The sequence below is a fragment of the Nilaparvata lugens genome, chromosome 2 (assembly GCF_014356525.2).
Source record: "Nilaparvata lugens isolate BPH chromosome 2, ASM1435652v1, whole genome shotgun sequence".
Lineage (NCBI taxonomy): Eukaryota > Metazoa > Arthropoda > Insecta > Hemiptera > Delphacidae > Nilaparvata > Nilaparvata lugens.
In genome coordinates this window covers 80,280,746-80,305,457 of record NC_052505.1, presented here as the reverse complement: position 1 = coordinate 80,305,457, position 24,712 = coordinate 80,280,746, and the positions used below count along the sequence as shown (strand labels likewise).

General features: G+C 33.7%; 1 protein-coding gene across 2 annotated transcripts in view; it reads right to left on the bottom strand.

Moving 5' to 3' along the window:
- Positions 1-4,637, bottom strand: part of LOC111047675 (follistatin-A) — a 100,441-nt gene extending 95,804 nt beyond the window's left edge. Inside the window, exon 1 of one of the 2 annotated variants that reach the window (XM_039421860.1) lies at positions 4,433-4,637. In XM_039421860.1, the coding sequence (XP_039277794.1) occupies positions 4,433-4,496 (64 nt within the window). In that variant the 5' untranslated portion in view covers positions 4,497-4,637. The remainder of the gene's footprint in view (positions 1-4,432) is intronic. The other variant, XM_039421861.1, reaches the window with a different exon arrangement.
- Between the last annotated feature and the right edge of the window lie 20,075 nt (positions 4,638-24,712).

Genomic DNA, 24,712 nt, shown 5'->3' with positions numbered 1-24,712 from the left:
TTCAAATAATTACGCCTCCCTTCCATTCCACCCTCCTTATTAGTGATTTTGCGTGCTCCTCAAACTCCGCAACAACTACTGAAAGAGTTTCAGAGCAAGAATTTTTTTTCAATTCAAAAATCAATTTATTTCGCACAAAATATTATTACAAAACATTGTACCGGCTAAAAATACTAATGAAAATCCACTATGAAAAACAACTCATTTTAACATTTTCTGTTTTGTTTTAGAGGACAAAAAGATAAAGCGAAATAAAGATGGGCACACCTAGGTATAAGCCCTATTGGAGTGCACCTCTCTTAAAATAAAAATAATTTAAATACTTTAGAGTAATAGGACTGCTACGCTCTACACAAGAAATAAACTCTATGTAAATTCTAGGATGACTACAGAGAAATCAACTAACTGACGGATAAGATAGTGTGTTCCTATAATATTTTTCAAGTACAAGTCTCAAATAATAATTGAAGCATTTGAATGTAGTCCATCACTGACGAGGTTCTGGAGAAGAATGTAAAAAGCTAGTTTGATCAGATCTAGAGGGAATTGTTGAATAAAAATAAAAATCCAAGAACCCAATCGTTTACTCACAACATGTTTCGACTATGACGCCATTATCAAGTGAAATGTTAAACTTTCTTTATCTTAAAGCCTGGTTTTCACTAGTAGAGTTAGTGGTCGAGTAACTGGCATACTAACTCTACCGAGCTAACTCTACTCTACTTACTTGGTCGAGTAACTGTTTTCACTACAATTGAAAATATTAGTGTGTATATGGAGTGTATTGTCTAGTGAACAGAACTATCTATACTTTTTAATAAATTAACACATTTTAATAAATTAATACTTTTTAATAAATAACAATACTTCTTAAACTTGATATCCTACGACACGACTCTACTCGAGACTGTTTTCATTAGCATAGTAGTGGTAGAGTAGAGTGAGAAGAGATGGGTGGGAGGTCAAGTGGTAGAGTTCTATCCCACGGTTCTATCCAACTCAACTCTACTAAAAACTAGTAATCTACCATGACTCTACCATGAACGTTTTCATTGGGAGAGTTCACAAGATAGTTAGTACTTGCCCAGGGAACTCTACCACTAACTCTACTAATGGAAACCAGGCATAAGGCGGACATAGCTCCAGAGAGTATAAAATGTAATTCATTATATTCTACTCTCTGCTCATCTCTGAGATTCAACAGTTCAACATTTGATTGGTAATTTATAGAAAACACAACCGAGAGGTTCAGAAGTAGAAAACCAAAAATTGAAATTATTATTCGATGTGTGTAGTTTTCATACTGGAAGTTCTCAGTTGTTATGATGCTAGTTTTCTCTAAAATTTTTCCGTAGAGAGAATAATATCATTTCCAGTTGTTTCGACCTATTTCGCAAGTCATCTCACAAAATAATTGCAGTAAATATTATTTCATGTAGCACAGTATTCCATTTCATGCATATGTTTCACTTGAATCTTCAGAGCTCGAGTAAAGTCAAGAGTCCGGGAGTAATCTTAGAATATATAATTTTACATTTTTGGAGGGAGGAGTTCATGAATAAATATTCCATATGTCTTATAAAAGGTGAAAAGGATTGTTATATCATAGCATCTTATTATAGATGCTTTCATAAAACCGAAAACCATGATTCAATACAAATTATTACTTTCTTCAATATTCATGAGCAATTAAAAATTTTTTGAGAACTAGAAATTATATTTAGAATAAACTAGGAATCTATTACCAATAATTACTACTTGATGAATGAGAATGGTTAATCTCAATCAGTCATTTAGAGGTAGTCTACACAATCACCTAACACACATTGATTCGAAAATGATAGTGATCTTCAATGAGAAAATGTAATCATCAAAGTATAGCCAGCTCAAGTACATAGAATATTTTGCTGAAACAATCATTTGTGAAACTCTGTTACAAAACAAGTTTTTTTTGACTAAGCAATTTGAGAATAAATTTTCGTCTATTATCACAACATTCACAATTCCGAAAGAAATTAATACATTGTTTGGAATTCCAGAGCAATGTGCAAACACACTATGTAATTGCAGAGACTTTCAATAACAAACCCATAAAAATTGGTATAACTAGACAGGAAGTAGCTTATTTTAAAAACTCTTCGGATATAAGCTTCAGACTTGATAATCAATGATCATCGCTCATCAAAAACTATTTCTACGCAAAAATGAAAATTGTAGAAATTTGTAGAATATAGCCTACGTGATTTTATGGTGTATTCAACTTTTTTGATGAGAAATAAGCTTGGTAATGATTCTTCAGAAGTCAATAAGATCATGCCATATTATATTCATACACATTATTTTGTTCAGTTAGTTTTTTAATTTATTGATTCAACGTAGAATAAACTTGAAATAGAAACAATGCGCTACAAAACTCAATGAATATGGTATCCATGATGTTCATTAGAAGAGTTATGGCGAAGTGAAAATAATATTAGGTCAATGACTCACATTTGAATTAACTAAGGAGAGTATAGAACTACTTCAAGTTATAATAATTTTATATACTATTGTTTCTCTCTAGAACGATATTTTAGGATCCACAATGTATCCTGTAACATTAACTTTCCTTAAGTTTCAATGAGGCAATGATACAGTAATGTTATTTAATGTTTTCTTGAAGAAATCCATTACTGTATATTGTTGTTAGCAGTTTAATCTTGAGATGAAGTATTGCATTTTACCATTGTTAAAAATTGTTACATTGTTTTAAATTGTTCACAAACAATCAAGCTTCTGAAATCAAGATAATTTTTTTTCAATCAAGATAATATTGATTTGATATGAATCGAGATTTATTATTCAATATTGATAATAATTAGGATTCATTATCTTAACAAATCAAGATAAATCATAAGGTAATCAGTTTTTAAAAGAACCCATCTGTTCTTTAAAAGCAAGTTTAGTAGAATCAATTTGTAGACAATTTTTAGAACCCAAGAACCCATCTGAACTAAAATTAACTCATCTAAACTCATTTCTAGAACCCATATGTTACAAAAAGCAAGTTTAGTAGAAACAATTTTTCTAGAAAAAATCAAGAATACATAGTCAAATTGATAATCCAATTGAAACTCATCATCATGTATCTAAGTCTCAACAAGCTCCAGAATGTGAAGAGAACTTCTAAATACTAACAAAATAGCTCAACACAAATTGCCTTGACACCATATCGTATCTTACGAATAATGGAATCCAACGATCATCAATGTAAAAGGAATGAAGCAGTGGAAAATTACACGATTCACGATCCAGTAAATTGGATAATATTACAAAACTTGCTTTCAGTGAATTTACTGTATTCAAAAGATGGGAGTTCCTAGATCAGTAGTTGTAGTTCTAGTTTGCGATGAATTCTAGCCATAATTATAGTTTCTACATGATGTCATGAACTAAGTATAGTGTTCGAGCTACCTCGAACTCAGAAAAATGAAGTTTCCAAGTTGGAGCTACAAGAAACCGGTAAGCTTTGTATCTACACTAGTTATTCAACTTCAATAAATTGACCATTTTATCCGTAACCAATTATATTATAGACTTACAATACTTATTGATATATTACTTCCGCAATTTGAGAGCTGATGCTAACCATATATATATCGTTCTATCTAAGGAAAAGCCATTTATCTAATACAAGCGGATTTTCATAGGAATGCTTTAAAGTCTTATTCAGTTTTCTCAACTGAAGACATTTCCTAGTTGATTGAACGATATAATGCTTCATAACAACCAAAATATGAAAAAAATAGGTGATCAGTAACAGTTTTGTGTTGCCAATAATTCATGGCTTGTTAAAGAATTTGTTCATAGTATACATTGCATTATCAAGTTCCAAATTAAAGGCACTTTTCTGCAAAAATAGCAAATGCTCTTTTCAACCTAAACGCTCTTTCGTACTAAATACTTCTTAACAAACATACCTTCTTAATTTTAAACTTCCTGTTAGTTGGGAAGTATCTTTCAGTGTGGAGTAGCAATTATTTCTGATTATTGCAGAATCTTAAAAGAGTTTTGATGTACAACAGTATCGTCAAAGACTGTTGAACTTTGGACTGTGGACTCCATAAAGGTATGATTGCTTTAAAAAGACAGTCATTATTTGTGATTATTTTAGAATCTTAACAGTTTGGATTGATTTTAAATCGTTTGTAAGAGGACTACATTAATTATTGGACAACAGTATCTTCAAAGTCTATTGGACTTCATAAAGTTTTGATTGCTGGAAAAAAGACAGCCAGACGAAGAAGTTAGTTAAAGACTTCCCACAGAGTTGTCAAACGTTTCTATTGTAAGTTAGTAGACGTGCGTTCACTTAAACTTAGTTTCTAAGCTACGGTTAGGTTTTTTGTAGGTTTCTGTTATTTTTTTAGAAAAGTGTTGCGAGAAGACAGACCTAGGACGCCTGAGGTAGTCAGGAGGTAAATCAAAGCCAGAGTTTGGAAGGACAGAGTTTTCATACTGTCATGAAGGCCCACGTGCTAATATTATGACCCCATCACGCGTCACGGCGATGTGTCAGCGGAGCAGCACCACTACTTGTTTGTTATTGCACCTTAGCACCGGACCACGGAGAACGCAACTGGTCCAAAAACTACTCCGCTCACCGCTTTTGGCGCTAAACATCCCAACTCTTACGCGCAGGAACCTCCCTAAACTATTACAGAAAGGATGCACCAACTGACACCAATGATACGCAAGTCCGCGAAGCGGAGAACTGTATCATCACTGTCATGAGGTTTCATACCACTCTCTGTTCTCTACAAAACACTTGCAATTTGTAAAAAATGATGAACGTTGAATCTTTTCAATAAGGAGAATGAAACTAATGAGACATGTTTGATTTTTCATGAAATTTGAATTTGTATTTACATTTATAGAGAACGAAAAATAAATATTATCTGCTGAATGAAAAAAATATATAATCTTGATTCTACAAGTTGAACCTTCAATCGGCAAAATACTGTATCAACATTGTCCAATTCTGTAAAATTTTGACCCCATATTTCAAGCTTTCTATGAAATGTGTCAGACTTGAATATCATTTGTGATAAATATATATCATAATATTCAGCAGTGCTAGAAAGGGTACAGGGTTGAAGGGTCAAGAGTGAATATCTTATAAATGACACTTCTATCTCTCACTCTCAGAATAATATTATATTTAGCAATAAGTAAGTTTTCAATATTTGAAAAACAGAGAGAATCAATTCTTTCTATTGGTTCCTATATATATATATATATATATATATATATATATATATATATATATTATATATATATATATATATATATATCTTCCGACCAATAGTAGACCTATTACTGTAATGAATAGCCTAGTCAATTTGTCCAGAACTAGCCTTATATTACCCAGCACACTTTTTCAGGCTTGTCTAATGTAGACTATTTAGGTCATATACATACGCTCTATTTATACATACACTTATTAATAATTTAATTATCATCCTACATTCTTATGCTTATGAAAGATGAAATCTGAATTTTTATAAGAATGAAAGCGGATTTGGAACTTTGATTGTAATGTCATAAATGATTAATTTACAAAGATAGTGAGAAAGTTATCAGATAGTTAACTTGAGATAATAAGGAACAAGGTAATTCCTACAGAAAAGAAATTTGGTTTCTACAATTCAATTTAGAAATTTTAAATTCAAGTTGACTTCCCATACATCACAATAAAGCTCTGCTCCATCAAGTGATTAAATGTAAAAATTGTATAATGAATAAATACACAAGGATTCTTCTTTCATGCTTTCTATCAGATTGAAAATGATCCTTTCTAAATTTATCACATTTATAAATTGAATGAATACATGACAGTGGTGACATAGAGTTACTAGATTTTTTTTTTATTTATTCTTTATTTTTTTTACAATGAAGCACAGATCGGGAGAGAAAACTAAAGCTGCGTTTACACCAAAGTTAATAACAAAATGTTATTAACTTAATCCTTATAAATTCTATTAGATTGAACATATCTTATCATACACATGATGAACATATTATGTGTTTGTCAACAAATAAATACATGACAGTGGTTACATAGAATTACTAGAATTTTTTTTATTTATTCTTTATTATTTTTTACAATGAAGCACAGATCGGGAGAGAAAACCTGAAGCTGCGTTTACACCAAACTTAATAACAAAATGTTATTAACTTAATCCTTATAGATTATATTAGATTGAACATATCTTATCATACACATGATGAACATATGTGTTTGTCAACAAATAAATACATGACAGTGGTGACATAGAGTTACTAGATTTTTTCTATTTATTCTTTATTCTTTTTTACAATGAAACACAGATCGGGAGAGAAAAACTAAGAATACCTTGTACTATTTCTCTCCCAAATTTAGCTAACATTTTTTAAGTCCAAAATAATATCGTGATGTCCATGTCCACAAGAATCAAAGACATATGCCAAGCTCCAGTGATTCTGATTGGTGTAGCTTCAGTTTGAGGCAGTTTCGAATTACTTTGGAGTAGTTTTGAGAGTAATTGATGAGTGATACAAGCCAAAAAGTGGCAGCTTGTAGGTGGTTCAACAAGAGCATCATGTTCGTCATCAATTGAGGCACTTAGAACCAGAGGGATGTAAGTGACATTTTCTAATAATATGAGTTAAATAGCAAAATGCGAAGATGAAACATATATTTATTTGGTGGCAAAAGGATTTAAGTGAACTAAGTAACAGATGCTGCATTCTGGTGGAGAAAAAAATACTACTCACAGAAATGGCCCATCAGCTGAGTGGAAGAAGGATGCTTACATCTCTTTGGTTCCAAGCAAACCCACGTTCAGCTGATATTATTGTTGCTTCAAGTTGACTTTTTACGTTTTTTAAATATTTTTTGACTTAATTGAAGTTTAATCTCTAGTATTTGTATTTCGTTTTCAATTTTTCATCTTTTTTGACATAATTACAGTTTTTTTATTCAAATTAAGATTTTTTATAACCAACCCATAATAGTCTTGTCTTTCAAAGCCAAAGGGGTGTAAGTTACAACTTGGAAGAAAAAAGATGTAAGTGCATGTAAGTTTTTTTTAAATCATTATTATAAAAACAAAAAAATTGCCAAACAAATATTAATTACTGTAAGAAATAGAGGAAAAGTTTGTAATTATCTACCTAATTTTACTTAATTTTTCTCATTATTATGGAATTTTATATTAGGCTTCAACTTTACAGGCTTTTTTCTCAAAACTTGGTTTGGATCACTTACATCCCTTTGGTTCTTACATTATTACAGTAATTAAAATAAAATGACCATTCCTTCGAGAAAACACTATCACCCATACGCTATTACTATTCCAATTATCATAGATTGACAACAGATTCAAACTACAATTCAAACTAGTGTAGGATATATTATAGTGTAGACTACACATTGAAATAATCAAGTTTATTGGTTGATTACAGAATGGTATTGTTAAATTGATAGTTTTTGAACAGTATGTTATTTTAATCAGGAAGCTTCATTTTTTCAGCGTGTTGCAAGAAATACTGACTTTTGAAAAGGGGGATAACAATGCAAAAGTAAAATTAGAAATATAAATTGTCTGAAGCAGAATAGGACGAAAAATTACAATATCTAGGGGAACTTATAATGATCAGATGACAAAGGCGAACAACAATAGAAATGGCAAATAGAGATGGAATATATTTTTTATTAAATAAAAAGACTGAGAAATTGTCAAAAACCACAGTTTTTTTTGTTTTTGACCATTTCTTAGTCGTATTTTTATTCAATATGAATAATTACCACAATATCAACTTCTCAACTACACAGAAAAAAACATTTTTTTTAGAAAATTTGTAAAAGTTGAAGTGAAATGAAATAACATTGTTGAAACACATTAAACTAGCTTCTACTTGAAACCATTTCATTTGTATGGAAATTCACTAGATTGAATAATGTCATTTATAATCACACCTTTTCTACGAAAAGAAGATTAAACACTGTTGTAGATATCATTTCTTTAGAAATTCAATATTTGTGTTTGATGAAATAGAACTTTTTATCTAATGGGATACTTACACATAAGCGTATCCCATGCCCCGTTTACAAACGACGATAGATTCTCCTAATTATTTCTTAGAAGAAGATATAGTTTTCAGTAAAACGATGAAAGTAGGTTACCGTCCATGTTTACAATTTCAGAGAAGCACTTCCCATACATGGAGGAGGAGAACGGCAATCTTGGTTTTGGTCTTATTTTTTTAGAGAAAATTGAAAAAGTAGGTGGATTTTTAGCTTTTGCGGGAGTTAGTGATTGATAAATTGTTAATTGTTGTGCTGGAATTTTATTCTCTATTCATTATTTATCCATTCATACAATAAGTATACCATCAAATGATAGGGAGATGATTAATAAGGTAACCTTGTAATATTCCTCTCCCAAATTTATATAAGGTTACACATAGTCCAAAATAGGTTAAGTCTTGTAGTTCTTAACTCCACGAAATTGTCAGTCCAGAATCATTTCCATCAAAGAATACTTGATGAAGTAGTATAGTGTTGGTTGTTGACGATAAAGGTTTTGCATCTTGGCCCACAGGGAGGCGTCTGGCTGGCGGGCTACTCTACTCCGAGAGACTTTTTGGATTGGTGAAGATATAGAATTTCCTGTATTCCATCATTCCATAACAAATTTACACTCTTCCGTGAAATTATATTAAAAATTATGTATCTAAATGATTACACAAAAGGTAAATTCAGTACTTATTCATTTTTATTATTACTTTACAATACGGAAGTTTAACAAAGGTAAGACTTGTTTTACCCTCTTTCACAAACATGCTTTGCCTTTATGGAGAGTTTTCATGAAGTTTATTAAAAGAATGATGTTGTATTTTCTATAACTACGATATATTACGAATAATTATTTAATTTAATCTTAAGTTTTATTTGTGATTATTTGTTTGCAGAAGATGTAGCGTTGATGTATGATTTGAATTTTTTGTCCCCTGTTATGATGGATAATAAAAACCAATTTGATTTGATGATTTGATTTGATTTCTTCCAAAGCAGGAACAGATGTATGTTTTCTGTTCTATAGAGCAGGTCACAGACAGAAAAGTCTGTTTGCAGAAGATGTAACGTTGTTGTATGATTTGAATTTTTTGTCCCCTGTTATCATTGATAATAAAAACCAATTTGATTTGATTTGATTTCTTCCAAAGCAGGAACAGATGTTTATTGTTCTATAGAGCAGGTCACAGACAGAAAAGTAGGCCTATCCTACGAAAAACATCGAGAACTCAACATTGTATAGTATTATTCCTTGTATAGAAATCAATGTGACGCAATTCTAAAGTAAGCAAACACATTTTAATTCTATCCTTTAGCCAGAATTCTCTGCCTCTGTAACACCGGCTGTATCAATCGCGAATGAAACCAAGTGTCTTGCTTAGCTCGCCTCCATTTTTCTTTTGAATATGCTTCCTTTGCAGTAATATCCACCAATAAACACTTTCAATTTCAAACTAGATTCAATCACCTTTTTTAAACTTGAAATTTTTTTAGCTATCAGGGTTGCTTTGTCTATCAATGAAAGTATCATTTTCCAGATGGAGAGAAATGATTTGGATATCATGAGAATTAATTTATTTTAATCAAGGTATTAATGACGCAGAAAATGTTCGCACCATTTATATCATCTATCCTTTAGATCAAGTCTACATGTCTACATGAAAAATCTGATGGAATGCCTCAGAAACCTGAATATAAATTTTGGTGAAAATAAACTCTCTATACTCTCATCAGTTGAACCTGTAAATAGAATTCAAACTTTCCTGGTTCATGATTATTATTAAACGAAAGTCCAAAAATATCCATGAAATAGTTGAATAATTCAATTTATCCATTTGGATAATTGCAATATCTCAGTAATTTCCATCTGTTTCCTAGTTCAGTCGTTCTAGGAATGAATAAATAACACTTCCGTTGTATTCTAATCGTTGAGTACACTTCTTAGAGCAATATCATGAAATTGATGTGAGAGTGCCTCAAAAACCAAGGAGCTCTCTGATTGGTTAATGGGTTGATTAGTCACCTTTTTACCTTCACAGCTCTCTACCAATAGGAAGCAAGCATTTTGAGAAAGTCAAATGCAAGCCATTGTCGAATGAGACTGCTCGTTGAATTTGAGGCGGAACTTACATTAGCGTAGATATTTTTTGTATCTTGAGTTACTTCTAAGATATTATGTGGATTATCGTATTTGAGTCTCTTTTTTCTTCAATTAAGATGATAATATCGGGACACCGAGCTTCGCTCGTTATTTTTATTTATTGATAAACAGAACACAATTCTCTAAAATGATCGTGTTTATATTTTACAGCTGGCTATATGTCAGCTTATGAATTTCGGGGATGCGATATTTTGATTATCCACAGAATCACTCGCTCACTTTTTACTATCCACAGACGACGAAAGTCTCAGCTGTTCCAGCCAAGGATGAATTATCCTTTTAATGTTGTTCAGCGAGTTTTCCCAAGGATGAGACCTAGTGCAATCGAGTTTTTATATTATAAACCTACTATGTTCCAAATTTCGTGAAAATCATAAGAGCTGTTTTCGAGATCCGTTGAACATAAATAACCAGATAAAAAATAACCATATAACCAGATATAAAAATATAAACAGATATATATACAGAAATTGATATAATAGGATAAAAATGACGTTGACAACATATAAGCTTATAAGTCTAATTGGAAAATTAGATGAAATGCTAGGAATGAATTGAAAGAAACATTTTAGGAATGAATAAATAACCATTCATTGTATTCTTATCATTGAGTACACTTCTCAGGGCACTATTTCTGATTTTCCCTAAAACATTTTTCCCTAAAAACGAAATGAAGTCTCTTTCTTTATCATAAAAATTTCATTGAAGTTCTTTATCTTCAATGATAAAAGAAAATCAGATTGATTCCAATTTTCTTGGATATTTTTCAAGTTTAAACATAAAGTTCAGTATTATTCAACCAAGTTAAATAATATAAAATAATACGAAAACTGTTTCTTCTTTAACCCTTATTCCAAAAGTTGGTATCTCTTGAGAGAAGAAAATTGAGACTCTTCAATTCATTTTGCAAATTTTTCAACTCATCAGTCATATTAAATTTAGAGGAGTTGGCTCGAGTGGTCACCCTTCCATCGGGAGTAGCAGGCGCATGATTCTTAACTCATCTAAGCGATAGTTTTTCAGTCTGACAACTGAGTCAAACAGCCTCCCGTTTTTATTTCAATAGCTGAGTTAAACCGCTTTCATTTTTTTTGAAACTGAAAAACTCATCAATTTACTGACTCGATCTCCAATAGTCACATACACATACCAATACAAAAAACCTCTCTCAAACCTTTATCATCCAACAAACCTTCCTTAACCCAATAAATTTCACACTTATAATTAAAATCCTGAACTATTATGAGTCAATACAGAATCTGTATTGGACCGTGATAACATTTAAATCGAAATCACCGTTTTCTATTGCAGTTCACCCGGGGAAGGTTCAAAGCAACTTTCAATGATGTATTGGACCGTGATAACATTTAAATCGAAATCACCGTTTTCTATTGCAGTTCACCCGGGGAAGGTTCAAAGCAACTTTCAATGACATCCAACAAATTAATAACAATGCCAGAGATGAGATCATCATATTATTCCAATGAACATCCAGATAATAGACCTATGATTAAGCTCGGAGTACAGAGTTTTGCGTCATTTTGATAATTATTTAGTTTGGCACCAACCCGGGAGAGCCTTTTGAGGGGGGCCAGCTCAGCTGCATTGCAATATGCATCGCATGATGCACCGCTGCAGTCCAATGCAACTGCAGCCGTCTAGAAGTGGTCTGGTGACCTTGGCGGTCGCGAAGAGTCATAGCTAGAGAATTCAGATTCTAACCGATCCCCCCCCTCAACAAACTCCCCCACCCACCACCATGGCTCAAAACTCAAACACGCCGACCCAGCCGACTCATCACAATAATAATAATCAGCATCTCCACAATATTCATTACACAAACGCAATCGACGTCAACATACCTATAAATACTGGTTGGCTCCTTTTAGTCTGCCACGAAATTTAGTCTCATATTTATTATCGTTTAAACGCCGCTACGTTTGTAAGTTCAAACGTTCATTCAGAAATAAAATTATCCACTTCAGGCTGAATATTGGTTTATGAGTCATGAGAGTTTAATGATCTTTTGAGTTATATGATCTATTTCAGCTAGAGAAAATATATAAGATCCTCTAAACATGTTATGAGATTACAGCGCTGAATTGTGAAGAGTAAAGTGAACTTTATTGGCTTACTCCAATGATATAATATAAATTATGGCCCAGATTCTGGTTTCTACTACAGAACTATGAGATATGAAGAATAATATTGGAGGTTATTTGTGTCACTATTTCCTTCAGAAAATTTGTTGTAAATGGATTTATTCTTCTGATAGTCTACTGTTTTTGGTGGAATATAGCGATATTTATGCATAGTGAAACAGTAGAAAATTGTCTATTATTATCGGGAATTTATTGGAAAAAATATACATGTTTAAACACCTATGGTGTCATCTTCAGTGTCTATTTCATAAAAGGCTTTTTTCAAATTGGAGCCGTCTCTGATCTCTGACCTCTCCGTCCATCAACGATCAATTTTTTTTATAGTACAATGTTTTGATCACCAATCAAATAAATATTTCTTATATGGTATTATGGGGATTAGGTCGGTCGAATATGTATGGAGACGGACTGAGGAACGGAATAAGTGGGCCCCAATTTAGGTGCAGATGACGAATTAAGAAGATGAATGTACCACTCAGAAAACATATGGCGAAAAGCATAGTACCTATCAGAAAGTATAGTAATGAAAGTATCACATACAGAGTGATTTTTCACTAGTCCTGTTAAGTTTTTAGCTTATATATATTTTTGGACGAAAATTGAACTTGAACGTTTTACAGTAGAAACATAACCTATTTTTTGGACATTTTATTAATTTATCAAAATTTGGGAATGGAATAGATTTGGGCCAAGCCTGTTGTTCCCTCCTAATCATATTTATATGATTTGTGATTCTGTCCACAAATAAATAAATAAATAAATAAGTTATACCAGTTTCCAATCAATTTAATAAATTGAAATTCATTTGTGATATAAATGTATAGTTATATATACAAAATTATCATAATAAATATTTTATTACTCATTTCTGAGTTACTGAAGATTATTAAGGAATATGCTCGAAATGATCATCCAATGAAGTTATACATGCTTTGACTCTTTTCACCATAATATTCCAGATCTATGGTAAAAGACATTCTGTTTATGAGACATCTGGAATCCACACAATAATCTACACAAACAAATTTCTTTATTCCCATCATTTCTTAGAATTAAACTGAAGAGAATTTAAATCTCGAATTTTATAAAAACCAAACTTAGTTATATGATAGTTTGTAAATATTACTCCCATTCCATTATCAACATGTCAATCAAGAGATCAATGAAACTTTGACAATTACTCAACTGGTATTTTCAGTAATTCTATTAAGATATTAATTTCATGTAATTATTCTCACTGGGGAATTTCCTCATCAACTATTGTACTGATTTTAATATGCAACTTGTAATATTACGTGAATCAATAGAACCATAGAGAAACGATAGCATAAGTAGATATCCCATGGTATAGGGAATTTATGTCGCAACTTTTACTGTTATTCCAAGCCGATAGTTCACGTAGTTCTTTCCTATGCAGCTGTGTGACGCTGGTAGTCTCTCAAATTGTGCCGTTCATACACTATCACCCCAATAAAACAGTAAAAATTGACAATAATCGACAGTAATCGGCTTGAGATAACAGTAAAAGTGGCGACATAAATTCCCTATACCATGGGATATCTACTTACGCTATTATTTCTCTATGATAGAACTTAATGGGTGACTCTGTAATGGTAATGGGTATAAGTAAAAGGCCCATTCTGGGAAAATAATACTCAAGAATATCCCTCCCATAAACACTCTACTTGAAGAGAATGAGTGAGTGTGTAGAAGAGAAGGGGAATGATAGAATAACGAACCAATGGCTTCAAGCTACGCTTCTAATTGGTGGATTGGAACGCCTACTGTTGTAGATCTCGATTCTTCCTGTAGGTGGCACCAGCTACCGGGTCGTACCTGTATACTTCATAAAATTTCTGAGTCTAACTTCCGCTAGCACGTGGAATACCTCTTTCAAGCCGTATGGGAGAACAAGTCAGAATCAAAATTCAAGATAGACAGCTGAAATCACCTGTTGGTGCATAAAGAAAAAAAATTATACCTCACAAACACAAATGATAAGTCAGCTGTATGATAAGTCACAATTTTTTTTGCACTTTCAATGTTATCCTGTTGTATCCTAAAGAAGGACAAAAGAGTGATTGAATCATTCCGTTGGCCAACGAACTCGGTCTGTATATTGGTTCAAAGAATATGTGTTGAGCAGAATTCGAATCTGATTGATGAAACTGATCAAAACTAGTCGTCGAACATACTCACCCAAAACGGACAACGACTCTAGGCTCTAATAATCTAAGTAAGCTCGTTCAATAAATGGATAAGAATAATGTGATTAGCAACCTGAACCAGGGAAAACCTATGCACAATAAGATTATCATTCACTAGAATATAATTTTTAAATCAGTTTATTCCTAGCCTGTACTTAACAGACCACTTATCACTTTCAGACTGTCCTGGCATAGCTGAGCATTCGCCAACCTCCACTTCGGTTGCATTGAAAATATCATTGAATAATAATGATTTGCCAAACACCACTTCTGTTGAATTTGAAACATCGTGGGATACTTATTACTTGAAATTATTTAAATTAATGATAGCTCTGATAGATTGTCGTTTCTAACTGTTACTGAATTGTACAAAGTTTAATTTGGAATTTTCATCTACTATCAGTAAATCACTAAATTTCAACCGAATATATTCAAACTAAATTTAATATTGTTGATTCCACTACTTCAGCAGCTCATGGTACACCAAACTACAATCCATGTAGAAGATTTCAATCTCTCATTGACCATGCTAATCGGCTCTTTCGTTTGTACTACATCCCCTATTTAAAATTTTCAGTTGATGGATCATTAGTGGGTACAAAGAAACGGATAGCTCTGATTCAGCACATTTCCATGAAGAAGCATCATCGGTGGGGCATAAAACTCTGCGTACTAAGAGACTACGAGGAAGGAGAATGCCAATCGATAAGAGGTTCTAGCAAAGAACTCCATATTTATTATTTTCTGAACATCATATTATTTCAATGTCATGATAGCCCGAGAGTAGCACTGTCTTAAAGCAAGTTTTGCCTCAAAAAGACGAAAATTTATTGTCACCTTCTATCAGCTTTTGTCCATTCAAAAAAAAATTTTTTTGACTGTGAATAATTTTTTAAAATGCAGTTGATATGTTTAGCAGAAAAGCTGGAATATCTGGTGAAAATCAATTTATCATATTCCTCATGACTTTTGTATGATATTATTTCTCGTATAATTATTATTCAACGAAAATCCTAAATGCATTCTCTATTCAATTCCATCTGTAATTATTTCTCGTGATTATTAAGTCTATTTATTGCAAAGTAGTATAGGAAGTCTACCCTTTTTATGTCTAAAAAAGACGGAGGTATCAGTAAATTCTGTTGTCCAACGAACTTGACCTGTAAAAAGTTCGAAGTTTGTGTGTTCAAAATTTGAATGTGATTGATCAAAGCGATCAAAAAATTTTGTAGAACATACAAACAGAAGGACAACGATTTTGGCCTTAAAAAATAAAATAAAAATTTTATCTTATTAAGTCAAAAGATGGAACTCGCTAACGCTCGTTCAAATATTCTGAATGGTGAATTTTTCAATGAATCTTGCTTGAAGTACATAGTTTTTAAAAGTCCAACATTCAGGATTTTTACAATCACCTGAAAAGACAAGCCTCTGTCTCAAGTCACGTCTCTCTGACTCTCCCCCAAGTCTCTGAAAAGACAAGCCGTGGGGCGTAGGATGCTGCTTCAGCCGTTTTTCGTCATTCAAGTACTAGTAGATTATAGTTTTGTATTTTGTGTTTGAAATGCTTGCGTGGAGAGGCGAGCGATAAGTTTGTCAGGCGGTAGTTCTATCTGTCGGAGCCAACTGGAATCACCTGGTGACTGGGCAGTCGAGCCGGCTGCAGCCATATCGTTAATTCAGTATCAGATCTGCCGTTGTCTGTTCCAGTAAAAGGCGACGTTTTTGAGAGGTTTGAATGGGAGCCGAGGCTAAACTATCGAGCAATTATCTGTGGCGACTAGAGGACAGACAGATCGGTGTCTCGGACCTTGCTTCTAATTAGGCACTTTTGTAACAACTGACTATCCAGTTAGCATTTACGATAAGAGACCTTTACAGCAGTTCTGTCGTCTATTCACACACTACAATATTGGTCTGGAGTTCCTCCTCTATAAAAATGGTTTTGTTTATCTGGTCGACCTTTCGGCTGTCGGTGGCGCAAAGACTGTAAAGTCTTACAAGTCTTTGTAAAGACTGTAAAGTCTTACAACATAATTCCGCCGCAAACAACCGGCAACTCCATTAAACCTACTGGCACTGGAACTACAAAGTAGTTTGGAATTCAGAGTAGTTTGTTGAATTCGTTAAGTTGAAATTATGATTATAGCTGAGCATTATAGCACTATCTATACTACAGATCAAGCATAAATTTCTCCACAAATAACTTGCATATGTCTCTTAATAGATAACTTGGTCTAAATCTGAAAACCACTTCACCTTCTATAAATCCGGAATCGCTTCTATCATCATATTTTACTAGAATGAAAATTCTTAAACTTCTAATATGATGATAGAATTGTCATATTCCGGATTTATAGAAGGTGAAGTGGTTTTTAGATTTAGAACTCAAGTTAAAGAACCCTCAAGTTTAGACCTCAAGATTAAGGGACATATGCGCCATCAACGTTTTACGCTAAACCACGTTTACTTGTAGATATGGTTGCATTTTTAATAATGTGTTTCATACGGGGTTTAAACGAACAGCTGACATTTCTCCGTTTAAACCGAGTATCTGCATACGTGCCTGCATAGTATTTTGGTATCAATGAAGAATGATGATCTTAACTTGTTATTAATTTGGTATTTCCACAATTATAGAGTAGTCGACTGTAGAAAAACATACAGTAAAAGTGCCTTGATGGGAGGGGGGTGGCTGTTGGACGCAGACTACGTCTTTGAAATTCTTGAGGTGGGAAGGGGCTCAAAAATCAGGAGTGCAGGAGGGTGAGTGCGTTCATTTCACCCCTGGCTAAAACAATTGAACAGAGCTTTTCTTCGGACAATAAAACCTGGTTTCTACTAGTAGAGTTAGTGGTCGAGTAACTGCCATACTAACTCCACTCTACTTACTTGGTCGAGTAGCCTAAACAATTGAGAATAGTAGGCGAAGTGTGTTGTCTAGTGAACTGAACTAACCTTAAAATGTCAATACTTTTCAATAAATTAACACTTAAACAATATACCACTTTTCAATAAGTTTTAATGAATAATAATACTTCTTGAACTTGATAGCTTTCGGCACGACTCTACTCTACTAGCTCGAGACTGTTTTCATTGACACATTAGTGGTAGAGTAGAGTGGTTAGCGGTGGTGGGGGAAGGCAAGTGGTCGAGCACCATCCCACGGTGATATACCACTCTACTCTACTAAAAACTAGTACTCTACCATGAACGTTTTCATTGGGAGAGTTCACAAGATAGTTAGTACTTGCCCAGGGAACTCTACCACCAACTCTACTAATGAAAACTATCTCCAACTTCGCTTCCATGTCCATTGACTTTTACAAAGATTTTCCTGCAGCTCTTCCAACAACCCCTCAGTTCTCAGTTCTATTCATTTGTTAAAAGAAAATCCAATTTATTTTTATTCTTGTAAGCAAGATATGGACGGCGGGAGAAGCCTCCACCAAATATGTAAGCAATATATGCCTTCACCAAATATGTAAGGGTGGGAAAATGAAAAAAAAAACACAAGAAAAGAACCAGGTGACATTCTTCAATTTGTCCTCTCTCTCATCTTTACCTAACTTTTTTCATTGCTTTGACTTCTTCTTTTTTCCTTCATATGTTTTTATTCTTCCTTTCTCCTTTCTCCTCTCTTCTCTTTTTCCCCCTCCTTACCCACCTGAATGTCATTTCGTCTATTATTAACGTACTTCTATTTTTTCATTTAAAAGTCTTGATATTTTATTTTATTCAACCTACTTCATTTATACACTTTTCTCACTGTTCTATTTCCTCTTTACTAGTCCTTAACTTTGATTGATCTTAACGTATTTTCCACCTTTTTGTTATTTTCTACACTCTGTACTGAGCTCTAATCCTCCATAAAAATATCTCAATTTGGAATTATTTATTTTATCCTGATTTGTAGTTTCAGATTGATGATTTAGTGTAGAAATTGAAGTGGACATAACCTACTTAATATTTGGAAAATTTGAGACAAAATTAGGAGATTGAAGAAGTTCTGGGCGATATCCTGTTTCTTCTTTTCCGACTATTGTATTGTTTGCTCTATCCAATAAATGAATCCATTATCTTTGTACCTCCATTCTAGTCTTATCATTCAATCTCCACCAATTTCCTCTATTCCATTTCTTACTATTCTTTATTCTCTTCTTCTCTTCCTCTCCTCACTTCTCACTACTTCTTTCTCTTACACTCCATTCTAATCGATGTTGCACTATCCTTTCATCCAATTCCTTATCATTCTCTCTTCTCTTTTCCTTTATCTTCTTACCTTACTCCACTTCTCTTCCTATCTCATAGCCTAGCTCTAGCCACTGAAAATCGGTGTACACTTGTCCTGTTGCTTTCTTACAGCATCTTATCTTCATTATAGTTGTTGTTGCCGCTGTTGTTGTTGTTAATGTTGTTGTTTTGGTTTCACAGTGGGGCTGAATGGAGACAGTGGGTGGTAGGAGGGGGGGGGAGAGTTGCAGACGGGGCAGGCAATACAAACTCTAGTTTCAGATCAGTGTGTAAATCTTTTGCCGGACTCCGACTCTCGTTTGGTTCAGCTCGCCCGTTACTCTTGCTTGGTGCGGCTTTTTGCAGCCACACCTGGCCACCAGCCGTTTTCTTCTTCTTCTTCTTCTTCTTCTTCTTCTTCTTCTTCTTCTTCTTCTTTATGGCCACGCAAGCCACTCTTAACAACTGTCTTTCATATTGAAACACAGGCTACTGGCCTTTAGCAGTTTATTGCATGCCGTAAAGAAAGAAATTATTGCACCGGCATCGTGTATCATGAGCAACAGGAAGAGGCAGGCAGGAGTGGGTGGTGCAGGAGTGCAGGAATGGGTAAACAGGAGTAGCAGCAGCCAGACACTGTTCTTCAGACAGACAGTCACCTTGCCGCTCCGCCAATGCCGTCTGAATTAGCTGTTCCTGCTTGGCTGCACCCGCTGCCTTCCTATCTTGTAAGCTGTGTTGCCACCGTCCCTCCGTGTTCCATGTTCATCTTCAACCTATGCGATTTAATAGATTCTTCCCTCACTGAACTCTTGTAGATTTCTTCTAGATTCCAGATACTTACTATCGTGGTTAAGTTGTAGAGTGAACATTGCTGTCAAAAACTTCTCCACGTCAACAAAGAACAAATCAAAAATTCATTCTATTTCATAGAATGTTGAAAATCTCAGACTTGGAGGGATATGCGGAGCAGAAAGATGGAGGTAAATGGGGAACTATAGTCTGTACAAATTTACTTCAGACTTGGAGGAATATGCAGCGCAGAGAAATGGAGGGAGATCAGCCAATTGCAGTGATTAATAGAGTCATAGGTAGAAGCGCAGTTGCCAATTTGTCAGTCGACTGACTACTTCCAGACAGGAAACTTCGCATGTGTAACATGAGCACATGAACAGTCACTAGAAGTTGGAGAACGCTGGCCGCTTCAAAACGGCAACATCACGCCTCTGTATCCCTCCCGCTGTATGCTTTCTCTGCTGCGCATGTCCATCCCAAGTAAGAAGTAATTCTGCAGAGTATAGTTCAGCAAATTAGAGTGATGAATAGAGTCATAGAAAGAAGCACGTTTAGACTTTAAACAGCTGGAGTCAGAAAATTGGCTTTCCAAAACGGGGCGTAGTCGCAGTAAATAGTTCCAGCAAAATAAATCTTTATTTTCTCATTTCTCTGATTGGAAACGTTTTTCCTCGACGAAATGAGACATTCTTAAATAAATCAAAATAGCTGAAACTTCAAATTTCAAGTTTCTAGTTTCAATGTTCAATTGTCTAGTTTTTCGAAATTCAACGTGACTTTGACTATGACTACGACTACGCCCCGTTTCGGAAAGCCAAATTTCTGACTCCAGCTGTTTAAAGTCTAGAACTTAGCTAAATCCCGAGCTCGGAAACCGGCCCTTAAAGTTTCTCAGTTTATCGCATGATAGTTGATATCTTGTGAGAACGAATTTCACAATATTAGAAAACTAGATGTAGAGGGAAATTGAGAAATACAATAGAAGGAAAGTGAAAGTGGTTTGTGTCGAATAAGAGGATATGAAAAGGAAAGTCAAATGGAGGGGAAGATGAGGAAATGGAGGAACAAAAACATTGCTTCTGAGAAATTCGAAGAAGGAATCGGAGGTGGATTGTAGTCGGAAACGGGGCAGAAGGAAATGAGTTCGGAGAAGGGAGTATAAGCAGAAAAGAAAGGTAGGAAATGAGAAATTGATGCTGAAAAAGAAGTTCTGGGAAATATTATGGAAATTTATTGATTCATACAAGTACATCATCAAAAATGATAGGGAGGGAAAAATAAGGTAACTGTGCTATTTCTCTTCCAAATTTAGATGAGGTTACACATAGTCTGAAATAGGTTGAGTCTTGTAGTTGTTCACTTCACAAAATTTTCAATTCTCAATTATGTGTGAGCCAAATAGTACATTCAAAAAAGTCAACTCCAATCAATCACAGTAATGACATCTTCATGTATTTGAATAGAGATCATAATAATGATATAGGGAAGACAAAACTTTGTAAACATATGACATGACTTCTCCCAAATATTAGCATAATTTGAGGTAGTGAAAGAATCAATGGTCAATTGAGGAATACTTCAATATAGTTGATGCTTTTTCATGAGAGAAATATTAAACTATTATTATTAGATTTATTAATCATATTAGATTATTAGAATTATTAATCATAAAGCATTTGACTCAACTCACACTTACGCGACTCAGGTCGAGAAGAGATTTGACTCTAGTCGAGAGCATGTGTTTTCAAACGGGGAGACTAGAATTGACTGGTCTGAGTGTCACCATTTGGAAACACATGCTCTCGACTAGAGTCGAGTCTCTTCTCGACCTGAGTCGCGTAAGTGTGAGTTGAGCCTTAATGTAGTGTGGTTTGAACACCAGTTAGTTCTGCAAATAATTGATTAATTATGGGTTCCTTCTTAAAGTCAAGTTCATTATATTTAAATAAAAAAATGAGGATCGATGTAAACAATTGATTTAAGAACACAAAAAAATTGAATTTTTCGATTTCATTCCTTAGTATCACCAATAGCACTCTATTTTCCAATCAGGTTTTGATACAGCCTCAATTCATGGACCAATACAATGCTGGAATAATAGCTTTCAGAACAGACCGTACACTCTCAAGAATTCAAGCCTTGGTCATTGCTCTGTAAGCAAGAGAATAGTTAGGCTGGAGAATGGATGATATTTGTGGTTGGTAGTTGATGGTTGGTGGTGGAGTCAATCGCGTTTTATTACTTTGTCACGATGGAAGCCGAAACGGTGCCCATGGAATGGAACCATTGAGAAACGCCTCCAGCCCAGACGAGAAAATCCGTCCATCGCATGCGCATTGTCATAGGAATGTACCTTACTCATTTCGAACATTGTAATTGATAATCATCGGACTTCATCAAATTCAAAATATTTTAATCCATCTGACACATTATTATCCAATCACATCAGATCACCATTCAATTGCAATAACACAGAGGCTACAGTTCTTCAGGACTTATTACTTCCTCTTCTATTTGTTCTTCAAGACTCTTGTTACCTATTAAGATTTAAATTTGTGGTTTTTTGACAATTTCTTAGTCTTTTTCATTTAATATGAATAATTACCACAATATCAACTTTTCAACTACACAAAAACTCTTGTTACCAGTAATTATTGACATACCACACGTGAAACGTCTTAAAAATTCAGTTGGAATTCATTTTTTTTTTCAAAAATTGAAAATGAGTTGAAGTGCGAATTTTGTAATAATAATAAATTAGTAAATTATTACATTGAATGGGAGAGACACCTTTCACCAAATTTCACTTTCATCAACAAATCCATATAGATTTCTGAAAAGCGTTGTATTCATAATTATTGATCATGAGATCAATTGACTTCATCGTCAGCTTAGGTTAGGCGCACACCATTTAGTCAAGACTAGATTTATCACCTTTAGGGCCGTTTGCACAGTTACAGTTTAAACCAAATTTCATTTTAAACTGGATTAAATCCGTATCAAGTCTCGTTTGTTATAATGTGTTACATTTTAAGTTTAAGCCACCAGCTGATTAAATTCAGTTTAAGCTTTGACTGTGCAAACAGCCCTTAGTCACAATGCTTCACACAGTTGCTTTTGAAGCAACACACACCAATTAGTCATTGCAATTAGACATGTCTTCATAAGCAACTATGTGAAGTATTGTGACTAAACGTGATAAGTCTTGTGCTGACTTACTGGTGTGTGCCTAGCCTCAGACGAGACAAGACTAATCACGTTTAGTCACAATACAGCTGTGATAAGTTCTAAATAGTATGTTTGTCTTTTTGGGCTCAAAATTTTGAAGTTTCGAATTTTGTGAATATTTTGAATTGATTTAATTCGATTTAGAAGTATTCTTTTAATTTAAAAATGATTTTTGTGTGTTTTGAATTGAAAATTGAGTGTGTAACTGACGAAGAATGTTGAAGTGACACATAACCTAGCTACATTTGGACTGTTGTATAAATTAGAATTAGAACAGTTTTGGGCGAGAGCCTGTGGTACTTTTCTGTAAGTTGTGTAATTCTGAATGATCAAATAAATAAATGATAACTTCACATAGTTTCTTATGAATATATGTCTAATTGCAATGACTAATCAGTATGAGTTGCGTCATAAGCGACTATGTGAAGTATTGTGACTAAACGTGTCGGTTCATGTCTTGTCTTGACTAACTGATGTGCGCCTAGCCCGAATCTATTCCATGATATACTATCTATTTCAGAATATTAAGTTTGTTTTTTGGTCCTGCAAAATTATTTCCTTGATATATGAATATTTCCTATTTTACTGATAATAATTAAATGTGAAATATTTCTACTATGTTTTGTTTTGAAGCATCTAAATTTAAAAATCTACTTTGTAAAAATAATTAAGGACTGAAAATTTTGTGAAGTGAACAACTACAAGACTTAAACTATGTGTAACCTTATCTAAATTTCGGAGAGGAACAGGACAAGGTTACCTCATTTTTTTCTCTTCCTATCATTTTGATGATGTACTTATTGCATGAATCAATAAATAATAGAATAAAAATAGATTAATACTTTTATAATTATTGGGCTTTAAAGTATAATTCGTCCACTTTTACAATGGTACTATTACCTTTCAATTGTACTTTTATATTGATTGTTATAAAACGCCCTTGTTACTATTCTAGAGGATTTCCACTGAGAGTACAGTATGTTACTCTGATATTCCCGTAAAGCTATCGCGAGCTTTTCAATCAATAACTCTATACATGACTGCAGTGCTACTAGTAATAGTATTCACAGACCACAATCATTACTGTGAGCTGACGGCAGAAAATTTAAGCTCATTAAAATTTGTTCTATTAACTTGTAAACCTAATTTTGATCTCTACTTATTTTCATGTGTGAAATAAGGATTTTCTCCTATCTTCTTCTCTGGGTGTGCTACAATACCATTCACTAGCCGTCCCTGCTTCTCTAGACTTTGATAAGCTCTAGAGAATCTAGAAGAATGAGCTCTAGAGTCTAGAGAAATCTAGAGAATCTGTGCTTTATTGTAAAAAAGAATAAAAATATATTTATAAGATAGGGTCTATTTCTAGGGGTTCCATTAATTGCACCATCCCTATCAAATAAATTATACTATATATTGTAACATATTGAAATTTGGATAGATAAATAAAAATCCCTAGCTGAAATATTTATAGGTCTGAGTAAAGTAACTGGCTAATATCGCCAAAGAGATAACATAAAGATTAGATAATATCAGATTGTCCTGGCTAAACTGTATAACAGCCTAAGAGGAATTGAAACATTTTTTTGCTAATATATAATATATTATAAAATATTGAAGGTTGAGGTTAGGCATAAACATTTAGTGATCGGCGACCTAACGATCGACCGAGCCATGCAACGTAGAATCTGACCAAACATCTTGGCAGAAATTTATTGTGGCAAAACATTATGCAATTTGAGGAACAAAAGGTCTCACGTGGCTAATTATTATGATGCATGAAACAAATAATCACATATAGAAAATTAACTAGCATGTAGAGAGCATA